The following is a 27641-nucleotide window of genomic DNA, read 5'->3' as shown; positions in this document are numbered from 1 at the left end:
ATGGCGGAGGAAGCTCTTGGGAAAACAGTGAAGGAGCTGAAGCAAGAAAGAACTTTGGCTAAGAGTGCTTTTACCAAGCAAGCAAACTTCCTTAGCAGAGGTGCAAAACACATGACTAAGAGCGAACTGCGAGAGGAGTTCAAGAAGCTCACGTCGGAGGCAAGGAAGGTCAGTGAGACAAATGATGAATACAGGGCTGGACTTCTGGCAGACATTGAAGCTGAAACCGATGAGGGTGAAGAAGCTGACCTGAGCAAGCAGCAGCAGACTGAACTTGAGAAGACATTCCAAGAATGCGAAGTACGATTGGATGAGGTCAGGGGGATGATCCAGTCCAACCTATGGCCTAGATACGGGGAGGACGAGGTGAAGTCTGCAATCAAAGAAGCGGAGACCGCCTGTGATGGAGTTGCTCAAATACCTGTTATTGCTGTAAATAGAGATGGCTTCGAGCTACGGTGGGATGGTGCGAAGGCACAAGTCCAAGATGCAATCACAAGCCTAGCAGAGTGGGAGATGTGGATTCCAGTAGCAGAAAAAGAATGGCTGGAAGCCAGAGTAAAGGATCTGAAAGCATTCAGAAACAACCTTGAAGCAAGGAGGGCAGAATTTCTCACAGCGCAAAGAATTGCGGATGAGGATAAAGACAGAGGGAGAGTGCTGCAGATGCCCATGCCAGCTCCACATCCGACACTGAGAATAAAACCAACCTGTTTACCCAGGTTCAGTGGGTATAAAAGGAATTTCCATCGATGGAGGAGAGACTGGGAGAGTCTACAGAAGCAGGGGGAACCAACAGGCTCAGTCGAAGTAAAGAAAATCCAACTCATTGACAGTGTAGATGAGAGAATGTGCAGAGACCTCCGTTTGTCTACTTACAATACTGCTGAGGACATGTTCAGGGTGCTTGAGAACAGGTATGGAAACAAGTCTACAATTGCCTTGGAGATAATTGAGGATCTGGAGAAAGTTCCTGCTTTAAGAGCAAATCAGCCAAGGAAAGTTATCGACATGATCCAAACTATAGAGAAGGCACTGGATGATCTCACAGAGCTTGGAGGCACAGGGGCCATCAACAACCCTCTAGTGATCAGATCCATAGAAAGCAAGTTACCTGACAACATCAAGCGGGATTGGCTTGTCTTCATGGTTAACCCGAGGAATAATGTCACGCCGGACAATCACTTTGAAAACCTTCTTAAATTCCTGAAAACACAGGAGGAAATTCTTGAAAAATTAGAGCAGCTGGGAGTGAGTGAAAAGCCAGAAAATAAATATGCTTGTGTGGAGAGGAGATATGCGTCCACACGTTCCACAAGGAAAGGCGGCTGTGTTGTCTGTGGAGATGAAAAGCATAGAGAAAAGATCTTCTTTTGCAAGCGTTTCAAAGAACTGAAGCCGGTGGATAAGTTGGATGCTGTAGAAAAGCTGGGGGCCTGCAAGAGGTGCTTGGTCTGTCATGGAGAAGATGATGAATGCAAAGACACTTACCTGTGCAGGAAAAGAGACTGTAAGAAAGACCATCATTTCTTTCTTTGTCTGAAGGGAGATTTCAAGAGAAGTGACTCAGACAGAAGACAATCCAATGTGAGAAGGTATACGCTTACAGAGGAGCAGGAGGAATTGGTATCTAAGCTCTCCCCAGAGATGGCAGAGAAATTCAAGAAAGCATTCACCAACGCCACTGCGAAAACAAACTGTGTCAAAAATAATCAGCTGGGAGTGACTGAGTCAAGTGCAGTAGAAGAATTGCCAGTTATTCTAATGCTGCTCAAGGTAACTGCCAATGCAGGACAAAGAATTGGAACCCTGATCGACTTGGCATCGGACACAAACTACATCACTCACAGAGCTGCCAGAAGATTAAATCTTCGAAGTGAAAACATCACTTTAGTCGTTCATGGAGTCGGAGGAATGGCCATGAAGGTTAGAACCAGAAGATATCTCCTCAGAGTGAGGGTCAAAACGCCCATAGGCACGGAAAGAGCTCATGAGCTTATCTGCTATGGTTTGAATGAAATTGCCAACGTCCACAGAGTCATCAAACCTGAGCAACTCAAGAAGTTCTTCCCAGAAGTCAATCTAGGAGATCTGAGTAGACCAGAGAGTATTGAGCTACTGATAAGCCACCGCGAAGGAAGACTTGCTCCGCAAAGAGTGAAGGTGATTGGAGACCTTGTCTTGTGGGAAGGCCCGCTAGGAAAGACTGTTGGTGGAGCACATCCAGATCTGTTTGAAGAAGTGGATATAGCCGCACACAGGTCTGAAACACACTTTGCTCGATCCATGAAAGCAACTGCTGTCAAGTATCAAGAGATAGCTAAGCTGTTCACAGCTGAAACCAAAGGAACAGTTGCTCACAGAGAGTTCTTGGATTGGTGGAAGTGGGACAGCATTGGAGCAGCTTGCGACCCAAAGTGTGGAGGATGCCGGTGCGGCAACTGTCAACCAGGAGGCAAAGAAATGACTCTGAGTGAGGAAAGAGAGCTGGAGATCATAAGGAAAGGCCTCACCTACATCAAAGCAGATGCTCACAGTGATGAACCCCACTGGGACACAAAATACCCCTGGATTCAAGATCCAAGTTCCCTTCCTGACAACAGGAGTGGGGTGGAAGCCACCTTCTTGAGAACAGAAAAGCAACTCAAAAAAGAGCCAGAGTGGAGAATAGCATACACAGCTCAAGTCCATGAAATGGTCGAGAGAAGAGCAGCGAAGAAACTCACCAAAGAGCTCATTGCCAGCTGGAAGGGGCCAGTATGGTATGTCAGCCACTTGGTGGCAGCAAACCCGCACTCTCTCACAACACCTGTGAGACTGGTATGGAACAGCAGCCAGAAGTTTAGAGGGGTCAGCATGAATGACCTTCTGCTGAAAGGGCCTGATGTCCTCAATCCCATCCGAGCAGTACTACTCAGGTTCAGGAGAGGCGTCAATGCTGCCCTCGGCGACATTAAGAAAATGTACAATTCTGTGTGGTTGGAAGACCTGGAGATGCACCTCCACAGATTTCTCTGGAGAGACACTGAGGAGGAAGAGATTGAAGAGTATGCGATCACCAGAGTCAACATTGGCGATCGACCAGCAGGGTGCATTGCGCAATTGGCTATGAGAGAGACAAGCAAACTGCCCATGTTTGCTCACCTGGAGGAGGAACGTAGGATCCTTGAAGAGGATACCTATGTCGATGACATCCTGACTTCCCATAATGACTTGCAAAAGCTGGACCAGAACACCAAAAGTGTTGAAGAGATCCTGAAGGCAGGCGGCTTCGTCCTCAAGCCCTGGGTCCGGTCAGATCAAAGTGGGAGGCAGGAGATCGTACCAGAAGAACAAGGAGCGCAGTCAAGCACAGCACTCATTCTCCCAAACCAAATGAGGGAAGGATACAATAAAGCCCTTGGAGTTGGATACCTTGTTGAGGAGGATAGACTGTACCTCATGACTTCAATCAATTTCTCAAAGAGGAAAGGGAAAATGAGAGTCGGCCAAAATCTCCTTGATGAAGAGGTGAGAGGGAAAACTCCAAACCCACTGACGAGAAGAGAACTGCTGAGCCAGGTAGCTAGCCTGTATGACCCAATAGGCCTCGTCACACCTGCCAAACAAAAGGACGCCATTCTTGTCAGGAAGGCGTTTCAGGAAGCTGGAGGCAAAACTCTGACCCGAGACACTTGGGACAAACCTTTGTCTGAAAATTTGAGGGAAGAAGCCATCCAATTCTTTGAGGAATACACACGTCTTGGCCAAATCACCTTTCACAGAAGCCTCACACCAGCCAACTGGATTGGAAAACCATGGGGAATAACATTCTCTGATGGAAGTGACAAGAGCTATGGAGCCGTAGTGTACTTAAGATGGGAGACCCAGCAAGGCATCAAAGTCAGACTGGTTGAATCCAAAGCAAAGCTCACACCATTGGACCAAAAGGGAGAACCAGTAAAAGCTGAAATCTGCGGTGCTGTCTATGCAGCACGACTTCGAAAGTACGTTGAAAAGCATAGTCGAATAGAAATTGAACGATGGCTCCATCTACTGGACAGTCAAACTGTGTTGGGAGCAATCCAGAGAGACAGCTATGGATATCAAACTTTCTTTGCAAATAGAGTTGGAGAGATCCAGAAATCCACATCCATAGAAGACTGGTGGTGGATCCCAGGAAGCCTGAACAGTGCTGACATCATAACAAGAGGGGCAGCCCCAGAAGACCTCCAGGAAGATTCCATGTGGCAGGATGGACCAGCATTCCTGAGGAAACCTGTGAAAGAGTGGCCACATAAGTCAGCCAAAGAAATCGCTGCGTATGGCAAGGAAGGTATAAACAAACTTCGAAGGAAAGCTTTCTCAGCAGCACTGACCAGAGCGCAGGTCAAGAGAAACCAGAGTGATACACAGCAAAATAAATCAGATGAACCTAAGACTCGGATCCGAAGATCACCAGCCGGCTCTGCGGTAACAAAACTGATTGACATCAGGAAATTCAGCAATCTGACCAGGCTGATCCGAGTCATTGCCTGGGTTTGGAGAGCCGCAACGAGATGGAAAGAAATATTGACCAAGAATTCAGCCTCAGATAAACCAAAGTGGGAGGACGCTCTTTCAACAAACTGGAGGTACAGAGCCAAACAAGCTGTACTCGCTGTCGGGGAGTGTGAGGATGCACTAAGAGACTTGTTCCTTGCAGCTCAAGAAGGTATAACCTTTCAAGATACCACTCTCAACAGACTCGCTGTTTACAGAGATAAAGAGAATGGGCTCTTAGTTTGTGGAGGAAGGTTCCAGATCTTTGATGAGGACGAAACTGCCGTACCAATTCTACCATATGAGGCATGGATATCCACTCTCCTAGCTCAAGAGGCCCATGGTGCAAATCATGAAGAAATAGCAGGCACACTCCTCCGGATGAGGAAGAAAGCCTGGGTGATAAAAGGCCGGAAGCTGGCTAAAAAGAGAGTTGACAATTGTGTGGTGTGCAGAAAGGCCAGGGCCAGAAAGTGCCAACAGATCATGAGTGACCTTCCATCCGAGCGGATAACACCAGCCAGACCATTTGAGTACACAACGGTGGACTTATTTGGACCGTATGAAGTCAAGGACGAGGTGAAAAAGAAAACCAAGCTCAAGGTGTGGGGTATTGTCTTCTGTTGCATGGTATCCAGAGCTATACACACAGATGTTGTCAGTGACCAGTCGACGGAAGGCTTCCTACTGGCTTACCAAAGATTCACGGCACTGAGAGGGCACCCAAAGAAATTGTGGTCAGATCCTGGAAAGAACTTTGTGGGTGCCAGACCTGCCCTCAAAGAACTCTACATCTTCTTGGATCAACTAGGTAAATCTCAGCTTGAAAATGAAGCTTCCAAGCATGGGACAGAATGGAGCTGGAAAATCCACCCAGCAGACTCCCCTCACAGGAATGGAGCTGCAGAAGCAGCTGTTCGTACTGTGAAGCGGGCTTTGCACAACCTGGGAGGAGAAGGACTCTTCACATGGAGTGAGTTTCAAACATTTCTCTACACGGCTGCTAACCTTGCCAATGAAAGGCCCAGTCTCAACTGTGAAGCCTGCTCAAGAGAAGTCAAAGACACTCTCAACTAAAAAACCTGCTACAGTTCTTCATAGGGATGTCAGACGCATCATTGTTATACTTCCTGTTGAAGAAGGAAGAGCCTGATAGCTGAAATCGAACATGCCCAACACAGAGGTTCGTGTGACCTCCTTCGGTTCAAGAACCAGGAGGTCAAGTGGGAGGTGTTGCGTCAAAACAGAACACTCAAAACATGAGCACAATGGCAGCTCTTCCTTTAAAGACCTCCAGGCCTCAAGAGGGCAGATAACCCAAAAAACACAGGTGGAACTAAAAAATTGAGCCAGGATTTCTGGAGGGACTACTTTTACATGCGCACCTGTCAGATAAGCATGGGTATAAAATGTTTGGTCCTCAACATACACACAGCTCATTGTTCAACCCTAAAGACGCAACTGGTATGTAATGTTTGGAATTATTTATTATGTTGCATCCAGTGCTTAGCAATTTACATGTTTAACTCTGGTAGGAATGTTGACTTTTGTTGTGGATATTTTCTGACCTCAGAAGTAATTGCTAGAAGTGCTAGATTAAATTGTTTAAACGTTTACTTTATTCAAAGCCATGCTTTGTTGCTGTGTCATGCATTGTTTAGTGTAAAATAATGCATGTTTATTCTCTGTTTGTTTAAGGTTATCAACCTATTCCTAGTGCTAGTGCTATTCCTATTGCTATTGCTATTCCCTATTCCTCTGTGATTCAACTACTCTATTCAACAAATCAACTATTTCAACATATTCAACAAATGGCATCAAAACCATAATAAAACACTGGAAAGGAATTGAGTTGTCCCTTTGCATCCTTCACGGGTTGAGCAAGCCGTTTTCAAGTTTGGGCAGAGCTGAAAATAATTATAACACCTAGACAACTTGACACCTATTGAACATATTATTCTCCGTCTTAAATATTATAATTTATTTAGATATTAGAGTACCTGAGGATTAATTAGAAACATCGTTTGACTTGTTTGGACGAACTTTACCGGTAACTTTTTGGATTCATTTGTATGCATGTTGAACAAGTGGATTACTGAATCAAGCGTGCCAACTAAACTGACATTTTTGGGATATAAAGAAGGACTTTATCGAACAAAACAACCATTTGTTGTGTCGCTGGGACCCTTGGGATTGCAAACAGAGGAAGATCTTCAAAGGTAAGTGATTTATTTTATCGCCATTTGTGATTTTTGTGATTACAAACATCTGCTATTTTGTTTGACCACATCGCCATCAAGTGGAGTCTCTAGTACATAAAATATTTGTAAACTGCTATCACAATATTCCAAATCAGCACCACAGTTACTGGTTGTGGAGTATGTGGATATTACACCAGGGTTCACTCCAAATCATGACAAAAAATCCAAATGTATGGATCTGGAGATCTCCTCTGCTGATGTGACAGACTCTGCTCTGTACTACTGTGCAATGGAGCCCACAGACAGTCTGACACAAAGATGTGGGATGAAAGCTTTTTATTTGGAATGATCTTCATCCTAGTCAACAGTGACACAATATTCTACTATTCTTAGTGAAGGTTTATTTGCAGATGGTATATATATATAGTATATATAGTATAGTATTGGTATAGTATTATCTTTTGAAAAAATAAACAAACAACAACAAAAGCAAAAACAATATATTTTCAGATATAAATTAAGTCTAAAATAATCTGAGGAGGAGGCCAATAGGAACTGAAAACCCTTAACCACCAACCACAGAAGAAGAGTTACATATCCAGTTATCAGAGGAGGGGCCTCATAGTCAAACACTGGTATAGGCTGGGTATACCTGCAACCATGAGGATGTCTCTGTAGAGGATCTACTCAGCTCTCTCACTGTCTTATCTCTCAGTTAGTTTATCTAGTCTGTGTCAGGATGTCACTCATATTACTGTTGCTCCTCTCTGCATTTGTAGGTGAGTGCTGAATTCTCATCTTAAACCAAATAACATTTTGAATACAGTGACATTGCTTTTTTCAATGAATGATTGCATTGAAAACAAAGTGGTATTTTACTGGAAAGTTTCAATTCTTTCTCTTGTCATACTTTATGAGCACCTAATCCATGTATTGTTTCTCATTTGGAATAAACATTAACACAATGACAATACTTATGTTGTTGCAGGTGATAGCATGGAGCAGGAAACAATAACTCCAGTGAAGTCTGAAGTCAATGCCCTTCAAGGAACAGACATCACTCTCTCCTGCAACTACAAGGGCAACGTTAATAATCTACAATGGTACCGTCAATACCCCGGATCCAGACCAGAATGTCTACTTTTGATCCTACAAAGCAGCATGTATGTACAGAATACATCCATGACGACTCCACGACACACTGGTAGACTGAATGAAGAGAAGACCCGTGTTGACTTGATGATCTCCTCTGTTGAATTGGAAGACTCTGCTCTGTACCACTGTGCCTTGCAGCCCACAGTGACAGGAAACCCAGACACACTGTACAAAAACCTGTCAAGACCCTTGGGGATGAACAGTGCATTGTGTTCTGATCAATCAGTTACTATTTAAAGTACATTAATACATATATTTTTATTTTCCTACATCTCTACATCAACTGTAAATTAAGAAAGAAAACCCATTTAATATAAATATTATTCAGGAAATAATACTTTATATTGTCTGCATCTTCCTGGTGTGACATAAATAAATACAGAATGAAGAACATTTGTTGTTTTGTTTTCTTAGAGTAGTGGTTCCCAAACTTTTTCACTCGGTGTCCCCGTCTGACATTGTGGAGACCCCATGCGCACATCTATTGCTATGGGTACAAACACTGTACATGACACAAACTGTTCACACCCCTTTTGTTGGGGTGCGAAGAACATTTTGCCGTTTTAAATAATATTTTCAAATGTTTATTCGTGGGATATTTGAGTGACAAAAAAATTAACAATGTCTGTGGGATAAAAGGAAACGAAGGTATGCAATGAATAACATGACAAGAGTAAAGCCGGACTGAGTTCCTTAACTCTGCGCCTCCCCTGCCGACCCCACAGATAGAGGGGGGATTAATCCTTAGAGGATTAAGGGCAGTAATTGTTTTATTCTTCTCCATTGTTTTTTGTGAGACAATATCAATAGAGGGCAGTCATGAGCTGAAATGTCTCTATTCAGGACTACAACAAAATCATGAAGATGACATTTTGCAGCAATCCAACCCAGAAAGACAGTTGAACTCAAATACCCAACCACCTTTAGTGTAGAGAGGAGGAGCTACAAAGTCAATGAGTGCTTTGACATTACAGTATGTAGTCTACAACATATTTGAGGAGAGGATAGTGATACACCCTTACCTGACAGCACATAAAGCCAGTCATTCAGACCCCCTGAAGATGTTTAATGCAATTCTTATTCTTTCAAGGTTCATTGGTAAGTGCACAGATTTTGCACCTCAGTTTTGGAGTGTGGACATATGTCGGTTTTACATTCTTTTATGTAACTAGGCAAGTCAGTTACGAATAAATTCTTATTTACAATGACAGCCTACCCAGGCCAAACCCTAACAACTCCAGGCAAATTATGCACCGCCCTATGGGACTCCCAATCAAAGCAGGTTGTGATACAGCCTGGAATCAAACCAGGGTCTGTAGTGACACCTCTAGCACTGAAATGCAGTGTCTTAGACCGCTGCGGCACTCGGGAGCCCCAGACAGACTCTGCTCTATACTACTGTTGTCTGCGACCCACATTGACAGGAAACCCAGACACACTGTTGAAAACTGATCCTGACAATATAAACACAGATAACCTGAATCTGAGACCCCTAGAACCCCTAGAACCTGAGTCTGAATAGATCTTATCTTCCATCCTTTATGTTCCCTTCTATTTAATATTAAAGTTATTTGAATGTTCAACTACAAGAGACCAGACTTTATATTTGGAAATAAAGTAAATATTTCATGAATATCAGAATAATTTCATATGACTTAACATTCTAAACATTCTCTCACATAAATGTATCTGAATTGATTCCATGTTTACAGTGATTTATTAAACCAAACCTTCATCACCACCACCACACTTCAGTAAGAGCCACCATTGAACAGGTTTTATGTTATAAGGAGGAGATACAAATTATCCTGTTCAAACTGAACATATGATAACAGGAGACATATTTTGTGAATTAGTTTGAACAGCATATACAGTAGAAGAATATTAATTCAATATGTGTACGTTTTCAAACATTTATTTTCAAATAAGTTAATCATACTCACTTCATAAAACATTTAAGTCATTGTCAGTATTTACCATATGATTTGAGCTAGAGGTAGGTGTTTCATTTTGTCTCTAATGTACTGCAAAGAGTAATAATATAATACTGACAAGGTAATATTGACCAATACATTTCTATTAAATCTTACCTCTCTCTGAGCAGGCTCCTCCTTCATTTCTGTCAGTTGATGGTGATATACAGGCTGAGATGGACATGGAAGAGAGAGAGAGGATCTCTACCTCTTACTGTAACTCACAGTCACTCTCAGTGTGTTCTGTATAGCCATGGTACTCTGTCTGATCATCTGGCTGGTTCTTGCTGTATTGTTCTTCGGTATGATGGAACCTTTTCCCTCATTGGTTTATCGTATCTTTAACTAATTTTGACTATGGTTTTATCATTTCTAATATCTTTCAAATTATCACTAAGTCTTTCTTTTACTCCCAGAGTGCACAGGAGACCATGTCCAACAGCAACCAGGAGGTGTCATTGTTACAGAAGGAGGACTGGTAACACTGAGTTGTCAATATAACACCAGTGCTAATAATGCATATCTATATTGGTACAAACAAGAAGAAAATGACTTCCCTAAATATATGCTGAGCCGTTATTCTTTTGGATCTGGAGACAATGTTGCAGGGTTCAAGGAGAGATTTGATTCCCGTCTCGATGCGGACTCAAAATCAGTCCCCTTGACGATCCAGAGAGTGCAGCTGTCTGACTCTGCTGTGTACTACTGTGCCCTGCAGCCCACAGTGAGAGGAAACCTGTGCAGACTGTACAAAAACCTGGAGAAAAAAACTGACATCCCCTCATTTAATTTCATCATTACTTTGTGTAAACAAAAAACACACACTGAACATGAACAATGAACGATTTTCAATGAGCAATAAAAAACAAATGTTAAAAATGTTGAATGGAAGAGTGACAAAACTCAATCTATCTGAATGTGTTGCTTATTTATACTTTAGATTGTAAATTTAAATAGGAAAGCAAATAAACTGTGAATGAATGAACGCCTCATGTTGAATAAATTAATATATTGAAGATCTTGCATCAAGCAACTCTCCTACCCTAAAATCAAGAAAATAAATGGAAATAAATAAGACAGTTTTATCCAATATCCAATAGAGGGCGACTAAGGTAATACTTTATCAGTGCAGGCCTGCATTTTGAGGATGTGACAGATGTATCAAGCAGCAGCAAGACATCTGCTGTTACTTCTGCTCATCTGACAACTCTATATTTTGGGGTGGGGCTTCAAAGGTTTGAGAAGAGATGGTCCATTCAAAATTAGAAAAAAAGAGGGGTTGGGGGTGGAGAGGAGTGGCGGGACACAATGAAAATAGTACGGGTAGCCATTTGACTACCTGTTAAGGAGTCTTGGGGGTAAAAGCTGTTGAGAAGCCTTTTGATCCTAGATTTGGCGCTCCGGTACCGCTTGCCATGCTGTAGCAGAGAAAACAGGCAATGACTGGGGTGGCTGGGGTCTTTTTTTGACAACGTCTGGTGTAGAAGTCCTGGATGGCAGGCAGCTTATCCCCAGTGATGGGCCGTACGCAGTACCCTCTGTAGTGCCTTCCTGTCGGAGGCCAAGCAGTTGCCATACCAGGCAGTGACGCAACCAGTCAGGATGCTCTCGATGTTGCAGCTGTAGAACCTTTTGAGGATCTGAGGTCCTATGCCAAATCTTTTCAGTCTCCTGATGGGGAATAGGCTTTGTCGTGCCCTCTTCACAACTGTTTTGGTGTGTTTGCACCATGATAGTGTTAGGTTCTTATTCTTCAGAGTAAATAACCCACGGACACTAGAGAAGCTTTAACCATGTTTAATTTTTCCCAAAGGTTCTGTACAGCTGTAATCAGACAACCCAACATTTGTCCCATCCATATATTTATATCCCTCTTAAGACACTCCCTCTCTCCAGTCCTTACAGTTTATGCCCAACAGGAAGAAGGTAACCAGATACTAAACCCTGATTACTCCCTTAAGGGGAACTGACCTCACCCCTCATTTGCTGACCTCAACCCCTCCTTCACCTAATCCACAGATATCCATCTATCTTCTCTATATCAACACATCACTCTCCTCTCCTCCATCAAACACATTCCAAAGCCTTCTAGTTTCTACAGAGAACAATTAACTTTCTCCTTTTATTCTATGCTTCTTCTCTATCATTTATTTAATATCTCCATGTTCAAAATGTCGAACCCAACAATAGTTTGTTGGGGATGTGGACAGCAAGGAACTTGAAGCTCTCAACCTGATCCACTACAGCCAGTCCTCATTTTCCTGTCGTGCAAAATCATCTCCTTTGTCTTGATTACATTGAGGGACAGGTTGTTGTTCTTGCACCACCAGGCCAGATCTCTGACCTTCTCCCTATAGGCTGTCTCGTCGTTGTCGGTGATCAGGCCTACCACTGTTGTGTCGTCTGCAAACTTAATGATGGTGTTGGAGTCGTGCCTGGCCATGCTGTCGTGTGTGAACAGGGAGTATAGGAGGGGGCACCCCTAAGGCGGCCCTCGTGTTGAGGATCAGCGTGGCGGATGTGTTGTTACCTACTCTTACCACCTGGTGGCGGCCCGTCAGGAAGTCCAGGATCCAGTTGCAGAGGGAGGTGTTTAGACCAAGGGTCTTTAGCTTAGTGATGAGCTTTGAGGGCACTATGGTGTTGAACGCTGAGCTTTAGTCAATGAATAGCATTCTCACATAGGTGTTCCTTTTGTCCAGGTGTGAAATGGCAGTGTGGAGTGCAATAGAGATTGCATCATCTGTGGATCTGTTGGTGGGGTATGCAAATTGGAGTGGGTCTAGGGTTTCTGGGATAATGGTGTTGATGTGAGACATGACCAGCCTTTCAAAGCATTTCATGGCTACAGACGTGAGTGCTATGGGTCGGTAGTCATTTAGGCAGAAGGGAGCAATGGTGATTAGTTCAAGACGAGGTTTGATTTAAGGCTCAATGTCACATCTAGCTCTGTCCACTTGATGATCCAGAGGTTGCAGCTGCCTGACTACTTTTTACTACTGTGCTCTGAATCCCACTGTGACAACAGGAGATTTAGTCACTGTACAACAACACCGGGTAGAGTGTTGTTCAGACAATGTCACAAGCTTCTCAATGTTTGACGATACACAGAAAGAGGAGGAGACAAGGATTTCATAGTCTCATCATGGCCTAGTTACATCAGAGTGGCTGAGGAATTTACTGATTCTTGCTGCATGTTGTTATGGTATGATATTACATTCTTAATTTGTTTTCTGCCTATGCTCCAAGCCCTTTAAGTTTTCTACAACTACTACTAATTTTATACATTTTAATTCCCTATATCATGTTGCTTAACTCCACTCTCCCCTAATACAAATGTGTGTCCTTTTCCAGAATGCAGGTGAAGAAACAGTCACTCAGCAACCAGGAGATGTGATCGCTACTGAGGGAGAACAGGTCACACTGGACTGTCAATTTGAGACTTCAGTAACTACAAATCTAAATCTGTTCTGGTACAGGTATAAATCGAATTACTTCCCAAAGTTTATGTTGGGACGTTTTTCTTTTGGAGGTATAAATGCCACTGGATTTGAGGAGAGATTTGATGCCCATCTAGATAAAAACTCAAAATCTGTCCCCTTGACGATCCAGAGGTTGCAGCTGTCTGACTCTGCTGTGTACTACTGTGCTCTGAGGCCCACTGTGACAACAGGATATACAGCCCCTTACAGAAACTATTTGATAGTGATTAACAGTTAGACTCTTAGCGAGCCTGGTGTAAGCTCATTCTCAATGATTCCTAAGGTAGAGTTAAAGAAGTGGTTTCACGAACCTGTGACACAAGTTTGCTCTCTCCTTGCCTACCTAACTCACAGTAGGCATGGGCTCTTTGCTGAGAAATGTACTGAATCTTTCTGCATGTTGTCATGGTACGATCATTTTATTTTCCGTATTCATTCACTGACTTTGCTCCAATCCTTTAATTTTATCAAACATATATTTATCAGTACAATACTACCAGTATGAAGTTCATACATTTTTATTTCCTCAATCATGTTGCTTGATTATTTTCCTCCTAATACAAATGTGTATTACATAATTTTCCAGAATGAAGAGGAGAAGACTCAGTCATTCAGTCACCAGGAGATGTGATCGCTACTGAGGGAGAACAGGTCACACTGGACTGTCAATTTGATACTGTGGACACAAATCCATACCTGTTCTGGTACAAGCAGAGAGCTGATGACTTCCCAAAGTATATGCTGAGGCGGGAAACTTTTGGATCAGATAATGCCATTTAATTCCAGAGGAGATTCGATGCCCATCTCAATTTAACTACATTTAAATCAGAATCAAAATCAGTCCCCTTGACGATTCAGAGGTTGCAGCTGTCTGACTCCGCTGTGTACTACTGTGCTCTGAGGCCCACTGTGACAACAGGATATACAGCCCCCTTACAAAAACTATACGTTTCACATGTGTCCATAGAAACATTCAGTACCACTGAAAAATTGGGACAAAAGCACAATATGCATTTCAATATACTTTATGTACAGAAGTAGATCTGAATTATTTACTCTGTAGGCTACACAAGTGTTTGTACATTAACTGTAAAAGAATACCCGTACGTGTTCACAACATACCAAAAAAATAAGTTTATCATACTCACTTCATGGTACATTTATGTAATTGAAAATTGCTTTAGGCTACTTTTCATTTTATGTGAGCTAGATGTAAGCTTTTCACTTTGGCTAATGAACTGCAAAGAATGCTTATCCTGTCTAGGATCAGCGTGGCGCTAGCGGCACACCCCCCCCCCCCCCCCCCCCCCCACTGAAAAACCAGTGCCGCGAAATTCAAAAAAAATACTTTTTTAAAATATTTAACTTTCACACATTAAAGTCCAATACAGCTAATGAAAGACACAGGTCTTGTGAATCCAGTCAACTTGTCCGATTTTTAAAATGTTTTACAGGGAAGACACAATATGTAAAGATGTACATCTATTACCTAAAAACACATTAGCATAATCCACCATCTTTTATTTGTCCACCAACACCAGTAGCCATCACCAATTCGGCTAAACTAAGATATTTATAGCCCCTAACCAACAAAAAAACTCATCAGATGACAGTCTGATAACATATTTATGGTATGGGATAGGTTTTGTTAGAAAAAAGTGCATATTTCAGGTAGATGGCATAGGTTACAATTGCACCCACCGTCACAAATGGAATAGAAAAACTACATTGAGCAACGTGTTTACCTACTTACTAATCATCAAACATTTCGTAAAAATACACAGCATACACGAATCGAAAGACACAGATCCTGTGAATACAGACAATATTTCAGATTTTCTAAGTGTCTTACAGCGAAAACACAATAAATCGTTATATTAGCATAGCACATAGCACATAGCAGCCCAGCATTGATTCTAGCCAAAGTGAGCGATAACGTCAACATCGCCAAAAATATATTAATTTTTTCACTAACCTTCTCAGAATTCTTCAGATGACACTCCTGTAACATCATATTACACATTCCATATAGAGTTTGATCGAAAACGTTTATATTTAGCCACCAAAATCATGGTTAGACAATGTGAAATGTAGCTCAGCTGGTCAGAAAATGTCCTTGCGCCACTTAGACAGTGATCTACTCTTATACATAAATACTCATAAACGTGACTAAAAAATATAGGGTGGACAGGGATTGATAGACAATTTAATTCTTAATACAATTGCGGAATTACATTTTTTAATTTATCCTTACTTTTCAATACAGTTTGCGCCAAGCGAAGCTACGTCAAAAAACATGGCGTCCTAAGCCACTAAAATGTTTCGACAGAAACACGATTTATCATAATAAAAATGTCCTACCTTGAGCTGTTCTTCCATCAGTATCTTGGGCAAAGGATCCTTTCTTAGGAGAAATCGTCTTTTGGTGGAAAGCTGTCCTCTTGCCATGTGGAAATGCCAACTGCGTTCGGGATGAACTGAAAAGCGTGCCCAGCTATTCACATCGTTTCAAAAATAAATGTCCCAAAATCGCACTAAACGGATAAAAATTGCTATAAAACGCTTTAAATTAACTACCTTATGATGTTTTTAACTCCTATAACGAGTGAAAAGATGACCGGAGAAATATAACAGGCTAAACTAACGCTTGGAACAGGTGCGGGCCGGTGTCCTCTAGGCGCATGACGCAGCTCCAAAAGAATGACTAGCCTCAGGGTTTTTTCATTTGTAGTGCCTGTGAACGCGCAATCGACCCCATTGGAATCGTCATCACGTAAAGGCATCCAGGGGAAGACGTAAGAAGTGTCCGTATAGTCATAGCAATAACAGTGCCCTTTAACTGACTTCAGAACAGTGGCCAACATTTCTCAAATCTGACTCCATGTCAGGGAAATTGCTGTAGAATGGGCTCTGTTCCACTTAGAGACAAAATTTCAACTCCTATAGAAACTATAGACTGTTTTCTATCCAATAATAATAATAATATGCATATTGTACGATCAAGGATTTTGTGGGAAGCCGTTTCAAAAATTACCCAATTAGCATAAATAGTCTCAACAGCGCCCCCATCCTCTACAGGTTATATCTAATAATAATTAAGTAATATTGACTCATACATTTCTTTACAATCTTTCCTGTCTCTGAACAGACTCCTCCTTCATGTCTGTCAGTTGATGGTGATATACAGGCTGAGATGGACATGGAAGAGAGAGAGAGAATCTCTACCTCTTACTGTAACTCACATTCACTCTCAGTGTGTTCTGTATAACCATGGTACTCTGTCTGATCATCTGGCTGGTTCTTGATATATTCTGCTTCGGTATGATGGAACCTTTTCTCTCATTGGTTTATATAATCGTCATCTATCTCATTTTCATTTTTAATATTTCCTTATCACTTTATCTTTTTTTGTTTTCCAGAGTGTACAGGAAACAATGTTCAACAGCAACCAAGAGGTGTAATTACTATAGAAGGAGGACTGGTAACACTGAGTTGTCAATAGAAAACCACTGCTACTAAATGCATATCTATATTGGTACAAACAAGAAGCAAATGACTTCCAAAATATACTGAGACGTTATTCTTTTGGATCTGGAGACAATACTGCTGGGTTCAAGGAGAGATTCAATGCAAGTCTAAATACCAAGACACAATCAGTGTCCTTGACTATCCACTGTCGTGTCTTTTGCTATGCTGGATTAAGTGATATGACATGCTATTCCATAAAATAATTTCTCTGTAATTAATATTACCTGATTAAGCTAATCAGGTAAATGCAATTAACTAGAAAGTCGGGGCGCCACGAAATAATGTTTATAGAGCAGTTATCTTCCGAATAAAATCTTAAAGACCTAGTAATCTTTTACATCAGTAGCAGTCAATATTTAATCGTCACTTTATTCAGTCTCATCTGAAAGTTGTAAATTCTTGGTTATCTTCACGAACCCTGGCTAACAAGTTGAATCAGCAATACAAAATGTGGTTTAATTATTTATTTACTAAATACCTAAATAATCACACAGAATGGATCATACATTGATTACAAATTATGTCATAAAGGAAAACGTCCCTAGCGTACGAAACAGATATGACGGCTGGTTATACAAAGAAAGGGGGTTGGGTTTTGGGAGAAACTATGCTATCGTAAATACAGAATCTTATGCATTCTAAATAACCGCCCATTTGAAAAAGGAAAATGCAATAAATATTTACTCTGAGCTGCGCTTCGGTAGATTGGTCGTAGATAAACGGCCGGTTTGTCCAGCATGGATCTCTTGTCCTCTGAAGAATGTCTAGTGGTGAACTGGAGCGTGGTAGAATGGATTCTCTGTCCATCCTCTCCTAGCCCAAGTTTACAGCGGCTGCTGCTAACTCAAAGGCTAGGAGGTATCACTTATGAAGTGAATAAGAGTTCAAAGTTCATACCAAGTGGCCATACTTTTAAGCTCGTGCTATATTCTGGCTGGTATAGTCGAAATTCATCCTTTCGGCGTGTCAATAGTCACCTACACATTGAACACGATGCTAATTTCGTTAGGTTATTATCTGAGCCATTTTAACGTAGGTACCGTCGTCCTCACGTCCTCGGAACAGAAAGTTGAATTTTCATCAAGAGGTTTATAAAGTGGTGAAAGAAGAGCGTATTTCATAGATTACAACCAATGTCTGTTCACTTGGGCGTGGCCTCTGAGTGAGCAGAGTTTCTCTATGACAAACCGTTGTCTCATTTAACCTGTTTGGCGTGCAAGCCCGACGTCGGTACACTTATGACAACAGCCAGCTCAAAGTGCAGGGCGCGAAATTCAAAATATATATATTTTTTTATATTTAACTTTCACACATTAACAAGTCAAATACAGCATATGAAAGGTACACATCTTGTGAATCAAGCCAACATGTCCGATTTTTTAAATGTTTTACAGGGAAGACACAATATGTAAATGCATTAGCTAACCACGTTAGCAAAAGACACCACTTTTCTTACTCCATCAGTAGCTATCACAAATTCGACCAAATAGAGATATAAATAGCCACTAACCAAGAAACAACTTCATCAGATGACAGTCTGATGACATATTTATTGTATGGCATATGTTTTGTTAGAAAAATGTGCATATTTCAGGTATAAATCATAGTTTACATTGCAGCTACAGTCAGAAATTGCACCGAAAGCAGACAGAAAAATTACAGACACCAACGCCAAATAACTAAATACTCATCATAAAACATTTCTGAAAAATACATAGTGTACGGCAATTGAAAGACAGGCATCTTGTGATTCCAGACAATATTTCCGATGTATCAAGTGTTTTACAGCGAAAACACAATATAGCGTTATATTAGCGTAGCCACAATAGCCAGAAACACTTGGGCACCCACGACCAGTCAACATGCACAACATATATTAGAAATAGCATCATAAAATGTTTCTTACTTTTGGTGATCTTCCGTCAGAATGTTGGACAAGGTGTCCTTTGTCCAGAACAGTCGTTGTTTGGATCTGGAACGGCAAATTTCCCTCTTCATTTAGCATGGGCACTTGCCAAGTGCTACAGATCTCTCCAACGTCAACAAAGTCAGAGAACGGAACACGGCAAAACTCCCGAAAAAATTTCAATAATCTGATTAAACTATATTGAAAAAACATACTTTACGATGATATGGTCACGTGTATCAAATAAAATCTAAACCGGAGATGTTAGTCGTCCATAACGACAGCTAAACAGAAGGCAAATCCATGTCCCCTTTCGCGCGCTCCAGAAACAGGAAATGGACGGTCACGTCATACAAAGAGCTTTAATTGCACCTCAGACCAAGATAAACACGAAATGTCTTCTCTCACCGCCTCTTGACAACCAGGGGAAGGTGTATGAAGTGTACGTAGACTCTTACGTATCATGCCCATGTATAGGCAGGAAGTTGAACAGAGCATCGATTTCTGACATTCCACTTCCTGGTCAGGAAATGTGCTGCAGAATGAGTTCTGTTTCACTCAGAGAAATAATTCAAACGGTTTTAGAAACTAGAGAGTGTTTTCTATCCAATAGTAATAATAATATGCATATTGTACAAGCAAGAATTGAGTACGAGGCCGTTTGAAATGGGCACGATTTAACTGGCTACTCAATACTGCCCCTTGCAGCCATAAGAAGTTAATATTAGCACTAGTGGGTGAGTTTGATGGTACTCTTCATTTCCAATCACTGTGAATGTACAGTAGTTACTGAAGACTGGAGTCATAGTACTGTGAAGGATATTTTGTCAATTTTGAATACACTTCACTGAAAAATTATTTGAATTGTATGAACATTTCCTGATAATAATTCCTGTTTTCATGATTGTTTTCCAGGTGGTAGTCAGGGGAATGACATTACTCCAACATCAGATAAGGTTTTTGGGTTGGAGGGTGATGTCATAAATCTGTCCTGTAACTACTCCTCTGCTAGTACTCTCCAGTGGTATCATCAGTACCCTGGATCATCTCCCATCTTCCTCCTCCTCACTGAAGTCTCCTCAAACCCCTCTGTTGTGAATGTTACTCCTCCATACCACGACTGTCTGTTAAAGAAGATGTACTCAAATCACGCTGCGCATTGGTCCTCCTCTTCTTCCACCCATAACGAGTGTGACACCAATAGAGGGAGACTAGGGGAATCTTATTTCAAAATCAAATCAAATCAAATGTTATTGGTCACATACACATGGTTAGCAGATGTTATTGAGAGTGTAGTGAAATACTTGTGCTTCTAGTTCCGACAGTGCAGCAATATCTAACATGTAATCTAACAATTCCACAGCAACTATACACACAAATCTAAGTAAAGGAATGGAATAAGAATATATACATATAAATATATGGATGAGCAATGACAAAGCGGCATAGGTAAGATGCAATAGATGGTATAAAATACAGTATATACATATGAGATGAATTATGCAAGATATGTAAACATTATTAAAGTGAATAGTGATCCATTTATTAAAGTTTCCAAGGATTTCAAGTCTGTATGTAGTCAGCAGCCTCTCTGTGTTAGTGATGGCTGTTTAGCAGTCTCATGGCCTTGAGAGTTTTATTTAAATTTTATTTGTCAGTCTCTCGGTCCCAGCTTTGATGCACCTGTACTGACCTCGCCTTCTGGATGGTAGCAGGCTGAACAGGCAGTGGCTCCGGTGGCTGTTGTCCTTTTGATCTTTTTGGCCTTCCTGTGACATCGGGTGCTGTAGGTGTCCTGGGGGACAGGTAGTTTACCCCCGGTGATGCGTTGTGCAGAAAGCACCACCCTCTGGAGAGCCCTGCAGTTGTGGGCGGTGCAGTTGCCATACCAGGCGGTGATACAGCCCAACAGGATGCTCTCAATTGCCTTACCGGTGTACACTAGCATCTTCCAAGCGTAGCTGGACTTGGCGTCGCAGGCCACCCACGACTTGATGACGTATTTCGCCGGCTTGCTGGGAATGTACTGACGGAAAGGACAGCGGCCTTTGGCAAGGGAAGAAGAGATTGGCGTCATTACCGGCATATGGGGGGAAATGAGTGCTACATTATACATATACTAGCTCTCTCTATACGCACACACACACACACACGCACAGTACCTCTGAACGGGACCAGTTGCTCGTCCACTGTCACGTCAGGCCCCGGATTGTAGAGGGTCGGCAGCCGCGCCTCCCACAGGTCCCAGACGTCTGTTATGGCTGCGAGTTTGTCCGTGGCAAGCCTTGCGGGTCTCGACTGGCGATCGTCGAATCGCAGCAGCCTCGAGTACCTGTGAAAGACCTTGAGCGGCATGGTGGCTCGGAACACGGTCCTGCCGCTCTCCACGTCCCACAGGCTGGCCGCGGCTCGCCTTGGGACCTGTAGACGCCCGCTAGGATCAGCAGCCCTACGTAGGCGCGCAGGTCGGTGGCGTCCATGGCTCGCCAGCCGTCGCCGTATTTTGTCGCCCCGTGCAGATTCGTCATGTCCAGAATTATCCTTTCTATCGCCGGTGTGAAGAACAGGCGGAAGGTGGACGCGATGTCGCGGGCGTGAGTTACGACATAGGCCGTGGGGCCCGGAGTCTCGTCCGGCCCTCGTGGCAGATCGCACGGGCCCTGTGGCGGCGGCCGTAGGCCACGGGGGACAATTTGATTTTGCCATTTTTCGACAGCAACGGCGTCTTCCTTTGGCCTACAGCCAAGGCGATCTCTTCCTCGAGTTCGGCCTCGCGTTCGGCCTCGGGGGCTTCCTCGGGGTCTTCCTCCGAAGAGAGCGAAGACGCCTGGTCAGCCTCGGGGTCGTATTCCTCCGTCTTCGTCTTCCGAAACCTCTTCCTCCTCCTCGGAATCGGAGCAGTCTTCTTGGTCGACGCTGGAGAAGATCTGTTCTAGGACATGCGCTCCGGTGAAACGCACGCTCATGGCTGCTTGGGTCCACTGATCGGGTCCACTGATCGGGTCCACTGAGCAGCGGTGAGGGAGAGCACGCGGCACGGGGGTAACGATGACTTTGTGTGCCGCTGACAATATTAGTATCCTCTCTACGGCCAGCTTACGCGTGAGACGACGTGAATCGACGAGGCTCCCGTTGCGCCCCCGTTGCGCCCCCGTTGCGCCCCTGGGCGTGTGTAGCCATGTGTGCAGTTCACCCGTGCACCACTGGGCTGTCGTCTTGCACACACAGCGGGGCATGTCTGAACGTGTGTAACCCTAGCTGGGTCACGCTGACCCCGAGCACAGCGGGGGAGCCCCCAACTCACACAACACACACAATAGCCTGCGCCGCTCCCTAGTGGCTGGCTGGGTCACTCTAACCCCCAGCGCAGAGCACAGAGGGGGAGTCCCCAACTCACACAGTACACAAATAGCATGCGCCGCTCCCTAGTGGCTGCATGGGTCACGCGGAGGACCCCGAGGACCACTCATGGGTTATTGAATGAAACACTTAACAAAAACAAAACCAACGAACGAAACGTGAAGCTATACAATTTAGTGCAGACAGGCAACTAAACATAGTCAAGATCCCACACCAGAAAGTGGGAAAAAGGGCTGCCTAAATATGATCCCCAATCAGAGAACGATAAACAGCTGTCTCTGATTGGGAACCATATCAGGCCAACATAGAAATACACAACATAGAATGCGCACCCCAAATCACACCATGACCTAACCAAATAGAGAAATAAAACGTCTCTCTAAGGTCAGGGCGTGACAGTACCCCCCCCCCCCCCTTTGTCCCTGCTCCCTACACTGATCCCTCCGCTTCTGTGGAACCGGACCGTGATTGTTGCCGGAGGAACCGGACCATGGATCATCGCCGGGGGCTCAGAACTGGGAACCACCGCTGGAGACCCCGGACTGGGGACCGTCGCTGGAGACCCCGGACTGGGGACCGTTGCTGGAGACCCCGGACTGAAGACCGTCGCTGGAGACCCGGGACTGAAGGCCGTCGATGGAGACCCCGGACTGGGGACCGTCGCTGGAGACCCCGGACTGGGGACCGTGGCTGGAGGCTCCGGACTGGGGACCGTGGCTGGAGGCTCCGGACTTTGGACCGTCGTTGGAGGCTACGGACTGGGGACCGTCGTTGGAGGCCCCCTGGACTGGGGACCATCGCTGGAGGTTCCGTACTGTGGACCATCTTTGGAGGTTCCGGACTGTGGACCATCTTTGGAGGTTCCGGACTGTGGACCATCGCCGGAAGCTCTGGACTGGGAACCGTCGCCGGAAGCTCTGGACTGGAAACTGTCACCGGAAGCTCTGGACTGGGAACTGTCGCCAGAACCTCTGGACTGGGAACTGTCGCCAGAACCTCTGGACTGGGAACTGTCGCCGAAAGCTCTGGACTGTGGAGGTGCACTGGAGGCCTGATGCGTGGGACTGGTACAGGTGGCACCGGGCTGATGACAAGCACCTCAGGGCGAGTGCGGAGAGGAGGCACAGGACGTACTGGACTGTGGTGGTGCACTGGAGACCTGATGCATGGGACCGGTACAGGTGGCACCGGGCTGATGACACGCACCTCAGGGCGAGTGCGGAGAGGAGGCACAGGACGTACTGGACTTTGAAAGAGCACTGGAGACCTGATGCGTGGGACCGGTACAGGTGGTACCGGGCTGATGACACGCACCTCAGGGCAAGTGCGGGTAAAAGGCACAGGACGTACTGGACTATGGAGACGCACTGGAGACCTGATGTGTGAGACCGGTACAGGTGGCACCGGGCTGATGACACGCACCTCAGGGCGAGTGCAGAGAGGAGGCACAGGACGTACCCTGGATAAGCACCCCAATTCCTCCTCTACACTACAGTCACCTCAAAGCCCTCTGTAATAAAACCTGAAGACCCTTGACTGTCTGTTAATCTGAATAAAGAGAGAATCTGTGTGGATCTGGAGATCTCATCTGATGAAGTGACAGACTTTGCTCTGTACTACTGTGACATGGAGCCCACAGTGACAGGAAACACTTCCTCATACAAAAATCTGACAGTCTGACACAAAGATGTGGGATGTAGGAATTTTGTTTGGAATTCACTTCATCCTTATCAACATAAAATATTATACAATTCTTACTATTAGGGTTAATTTGCAGATTATACATGTGGTATAGCTAGGTATATAAACAGTTGAAGTCTGAGGTTTACATACTCCTTAGCCTTACATACTCCTTAAAACTCCGTTTTTCACAATACCTGACATTTAATCTTTGTAAAAATTCCCTGTCTTAGGTTAGTTAGGATCACCACTTTCTTTTAAGAATGTGAAATGTCAAAATAATTGTAGATAGAATGATTATTTCAGCTTTTATTTCTTTCATCACATTCCCAGTAGGTCAGAAGTTTACATACGCTCAATTAGTATTTGGTAGCACTGCCTTTAAATTGTTTAACTTGGGTCAAATGTTTTGGGTAGCCTTCCACACGCTTCCCAAAATAAGTTGGGTGAATTTTGGCCCATCCCTCCTGACAGAGCTGGTGTAACTGAGTCAGGTTTGTAGGCCTCCTTGCTTGCACACGCTTTTTCAGTTCTGCCCATAAATTTGTGCGACCCATTTGCGACCAAGCTTCAACTTCCTGGCTGATGTCTTGAGATGTTGCTTCAATATTTCCACATAATTTTCCTCCCTCATGATGCCATCTATTTTGTGAAGTGTACAAGTACCTCCTGCAGCAAAGCACTCCCACAACATGATGCTGCCACCCCCTTGCTTCACAGTTGGGATGGTGTTCTTCAGCTTGCAAGCCTCCCCCTTTTTCCTTCAAACATAACGATGGTCATTATGGCCAAACAGTACTTTTTTTATTTCATCAGACCAGAGGACATTTCTCCATGTGCAGTTGCAAACCGTAGTCTGGCTTTTTTATGGCAGTTTTGGAGCAGTGGCTTCTTCCTTGCTGAGCGGCCTTTCAGGTTGTGTCGATATAGGACTCGTATTATTGTGGATATAGATACTTTGGTACCTCTTTCCTCCAGCATCTTCACAAGGTTCTTTGCTGTTGTTCTAGGATTGATTTTCACTTTTCGCACTAAATTACGTTAATCTCTATGACGGCTGCATTGTCCCATGGTGTATATACTTGCGTAATCTTGTTTGTACTGATGTGAACGTGGTATCTTCAGGCGTTTTGAAATTGATCCCAAGGATGAACCAGACTTGTGGAGGTCTACAATTTTGTTCTGAGGTCTTGCCTGATTTCTTTTGATTTTCCCATGACGTCAAGCAAAGAGGCACTGAGTTTGAGGGTAGGCCTTGAAATAGATCCACAGCTACACCTCCAATTGACTCAAATGATGTCAATTAGCCTATCAGAAGCTTCTAAAGCCATGACATCATTTTCTGGAATTTTCCAAGCTGTTTAAAGGCACAGTCAACTTAGTGTATGTCAACTTCTGACCCACTGGAATTGTGATACAGTGAATTATAAGTGAAACAATCTGTCTGTAAACAATTGTTGGAAAAATGAATTGTGTCATGCACAAACTAGATTCTTTACCGACCTGCCAAACTATTGTTTGTTAACAAGAAATTTGTGGAGTGGTTGAAAAATTAGTTTTAATGACTCCAACCTAAGTGTATGTAAGCTTCCGACTTCGACTGTAGAATTGTGAAAAAGAAAAAGAATAAGAGAAAGCATTTCCAAGCCATATTATTATTCATATCATAAGGTTTGTTTGCAGATGATACATACGGTATTGCATTGTTGATCCATTGAAAAAACAAACAGTAGCATTCCCTATCCATTTCCACATAGAAATTAAATCTAAAATGAGCTAATGAGGAGGAACTGACAGTTTGTGGTTTTACAAACATCTGCTATTTTGTTTGACCACATCGCCATTAAGTGGAGTCTCTAGTGCATAAATCATTTGTGAACTGCTATCACAATATCCCAAATCAGCACCACGGTTACTGGTTATGAAGTATGTGGATTTTCACCAGGGTTCAGCCTAAATCATGACAAAAAAGCCAAATGTACGGATCTGGAGATCTCCTCTGCTGATGTGACAGACTCTGCTCTGTACTACTGTGCCCTGGAGCCCACAGATAGTCTGACACAAAGATACATTTTGTTTGGAATGATCTTTATCCTCATCAACAGTGACACAGTATTCTACTATTCTTAGAGAAGGTTTATTTGCAGATGGTATATATAGTATAGTATTGGTATAGTATTGTGGATCTATCGGGGGAAAAAAAGAAGAAAAAAAAACTAGACATTTTCAGATATAAATGAAGTCTAAAATAATCTGAGGAGGAGGCCAATAGGAACTGAAAACCCTTAACCACAAACCACAGAAGAAGAGTTACATATCCAGTTATCAGAGGAGGGGCCTCATAGTCAAACACTGGTATAGGCTGGGTATACCTGCAACCATGAGGATGTCTCTGTAGAGGATCTACTCAGCTCTCTCACTGTCTTATCTCTCAGTTGGTTTATCTGGTCTGTGTCAGGATGTCACTCATGTTACTGTTGCTCCTCTCTGCATTTGTAGGTGAGTGCTGAGTTATCATCTTAAACCAAATATCATTTTGAATACAGTGACATTGCTTTGTTCAATGAATGATTGCATTAAACACGAAGGGGTATTTTACTGGAAAGTTTCAATTCTTTCTCATGTCATACTTTATGGGCACCTAATCCATGTATTGTTTCTTATTTGGAATAAACATTAACACAATGACAATATTTATGTTGTTGCAGGTGATAGTATGGAGCAGGAAACAATAACTCCAGTGAAGTCTGAAGTCAATGCCCTTCAAGGAACAGACATCACTCTCTCCTGCAACTACAAGGGCAACGTTAATAATCTACAATGGTACCGTCAATACCCCGGATCCAGACCAGAATGTCTTCTTTGGATCCTACCAATAAACAAGTATGTACAGAATACATCCATGACGACTCCACGACACAATGGTAGACTGAATGAAGAGAAGACCCGTGTTGACTTGATGATCTCCTCTGTTGAATTGGAAGACTCTGCTCTGTACCACTGTGCCTTGCAGCCCACAGTGACAGGAAACCCAGACACACTGTACAAAAACCTGACAACATACAGTGTACTGTAGAAAGAAAGCCATAACAGAAAACATTTAATGTTGGTGTCAAGAGGAGGGGCTGTATAATCAAAGATCCACATGTAGTTTATGGGATGTTATTGTTCAGGAAGTAGCTAGTTAGTCAGGTCTCTCAATGCTGTCTGTCGGTTTCTCAAAGGTCTACAAGATGTGTTTCTTCTCATTTGTTCTCTTTTCAGCTTTTTTTGGTGAGTTATTATTCGTATTTAAATATTTTCATTTAATCTTACAGTGAATGAACAGTACAAAAACATTTGAATTGCACATTCGTAATGTTTAAACTGCACAGTCGTACAGTTATAGAAGTTATTTGACAAAATATTTTTGCAGGAAACAGTTTTGGGGATTCAATAACCCTGGGACTACAGAAGAGCTTGTTCAGGAGGGAAGGAATGTCCATCTCATGCAAATATGATGGCACTGTTTACAATCTGCAGTGGTTCCGCCAATATCCCAGATCCAAACCAGAATTCCTCTTGTACATCACACCAGAAGGGTCTATATTTAAAGCTACTCCCCCACATCCACGTCTGACAGTTTCCATTGACAAAGTGGACAAACGTGTGGATCTGAAGATCTCTTCTGCTGATGTGACAGACTCTGCTCTGTACTACTGTGCCATGAAGACCACAGTGACAAGAAACTCTGACACACTGTTCAAAAACCTGTCAAGAACCATGGGAGGAAACAGACATCCTGTATGACATACATAAGTAACATGCCTGCTGTATGTTAATGGGAGGGATTTAT

General features: G+C 43.2%; 1 protein-coding gene across 1 annotated transcript; it reads left to right on the top strand.

Annotated features, from left to right (window-relative positions):
- LOC129813489 (uncharacterized) lies at nucleotides 1-27595 on the top strand. The gene is made up of 8 exons (XM_055865792.1): nucleotides 1-3986; nucleotides 4107-5494; nucleotides 19682-19904; nucleotides 20968-21189; nucleotides 21329-21596; nucleotides 23681-23764; nucleotides 27071-27079; nucleotides 27329-27595. Exons 1-8 carry the CDS (start codon nucleotides 1-3, stop codon nucleotides 27593-27595), a joined length of 6447 nt encoding a protein of 2148 aa, XP_055721767.1.
- The last annotated feature ends 46 nt before the right edge of the window (nucleotides 27596-27641 follow it).

The sequence above is a fragment of the Salvelinus fontinalis genome, chromosome 17 (assembly GCF_029448725.1).
Source record: "Salvelinus fontinalis isolate EN_2023a chromosome 17, ASM2944872v1, whole genome shotgun sequence".
Taxonomy (NCBI): Eukaryota; Metazoa; Chordata; class Actinopteri; order Salmoniformes; family Salmonidae; genus Salvelinus; species Salvelinus fontinalis.
This window is presented reverse-complemented; position numbering and strand designations above follow the sequence as displayed.

Coding starts and splice junctions, on each gene's coding strand:
- LOC129813489 (XM_055865792.1), top strand. CDS start 1: ATGGCGGAGGAAGCTCTTGGGAAAACAGTGAAGGAGCTGAAGCAAGAA. Junction 3,987..4,106: donor TATGCAGCACGACTTCGAAA/GTACGTTGAAAA, acceptor CTTTGCAAATAG/AGTTGGAGAGATCCAGAAAT. Junction 19,905..20,967: donor GACTGTCTGTTAAAGAAGAT/GTACTCAAATCA, acceptor CTGTCACGTCAG/GCCCCGGATTGTAGAGGGTC.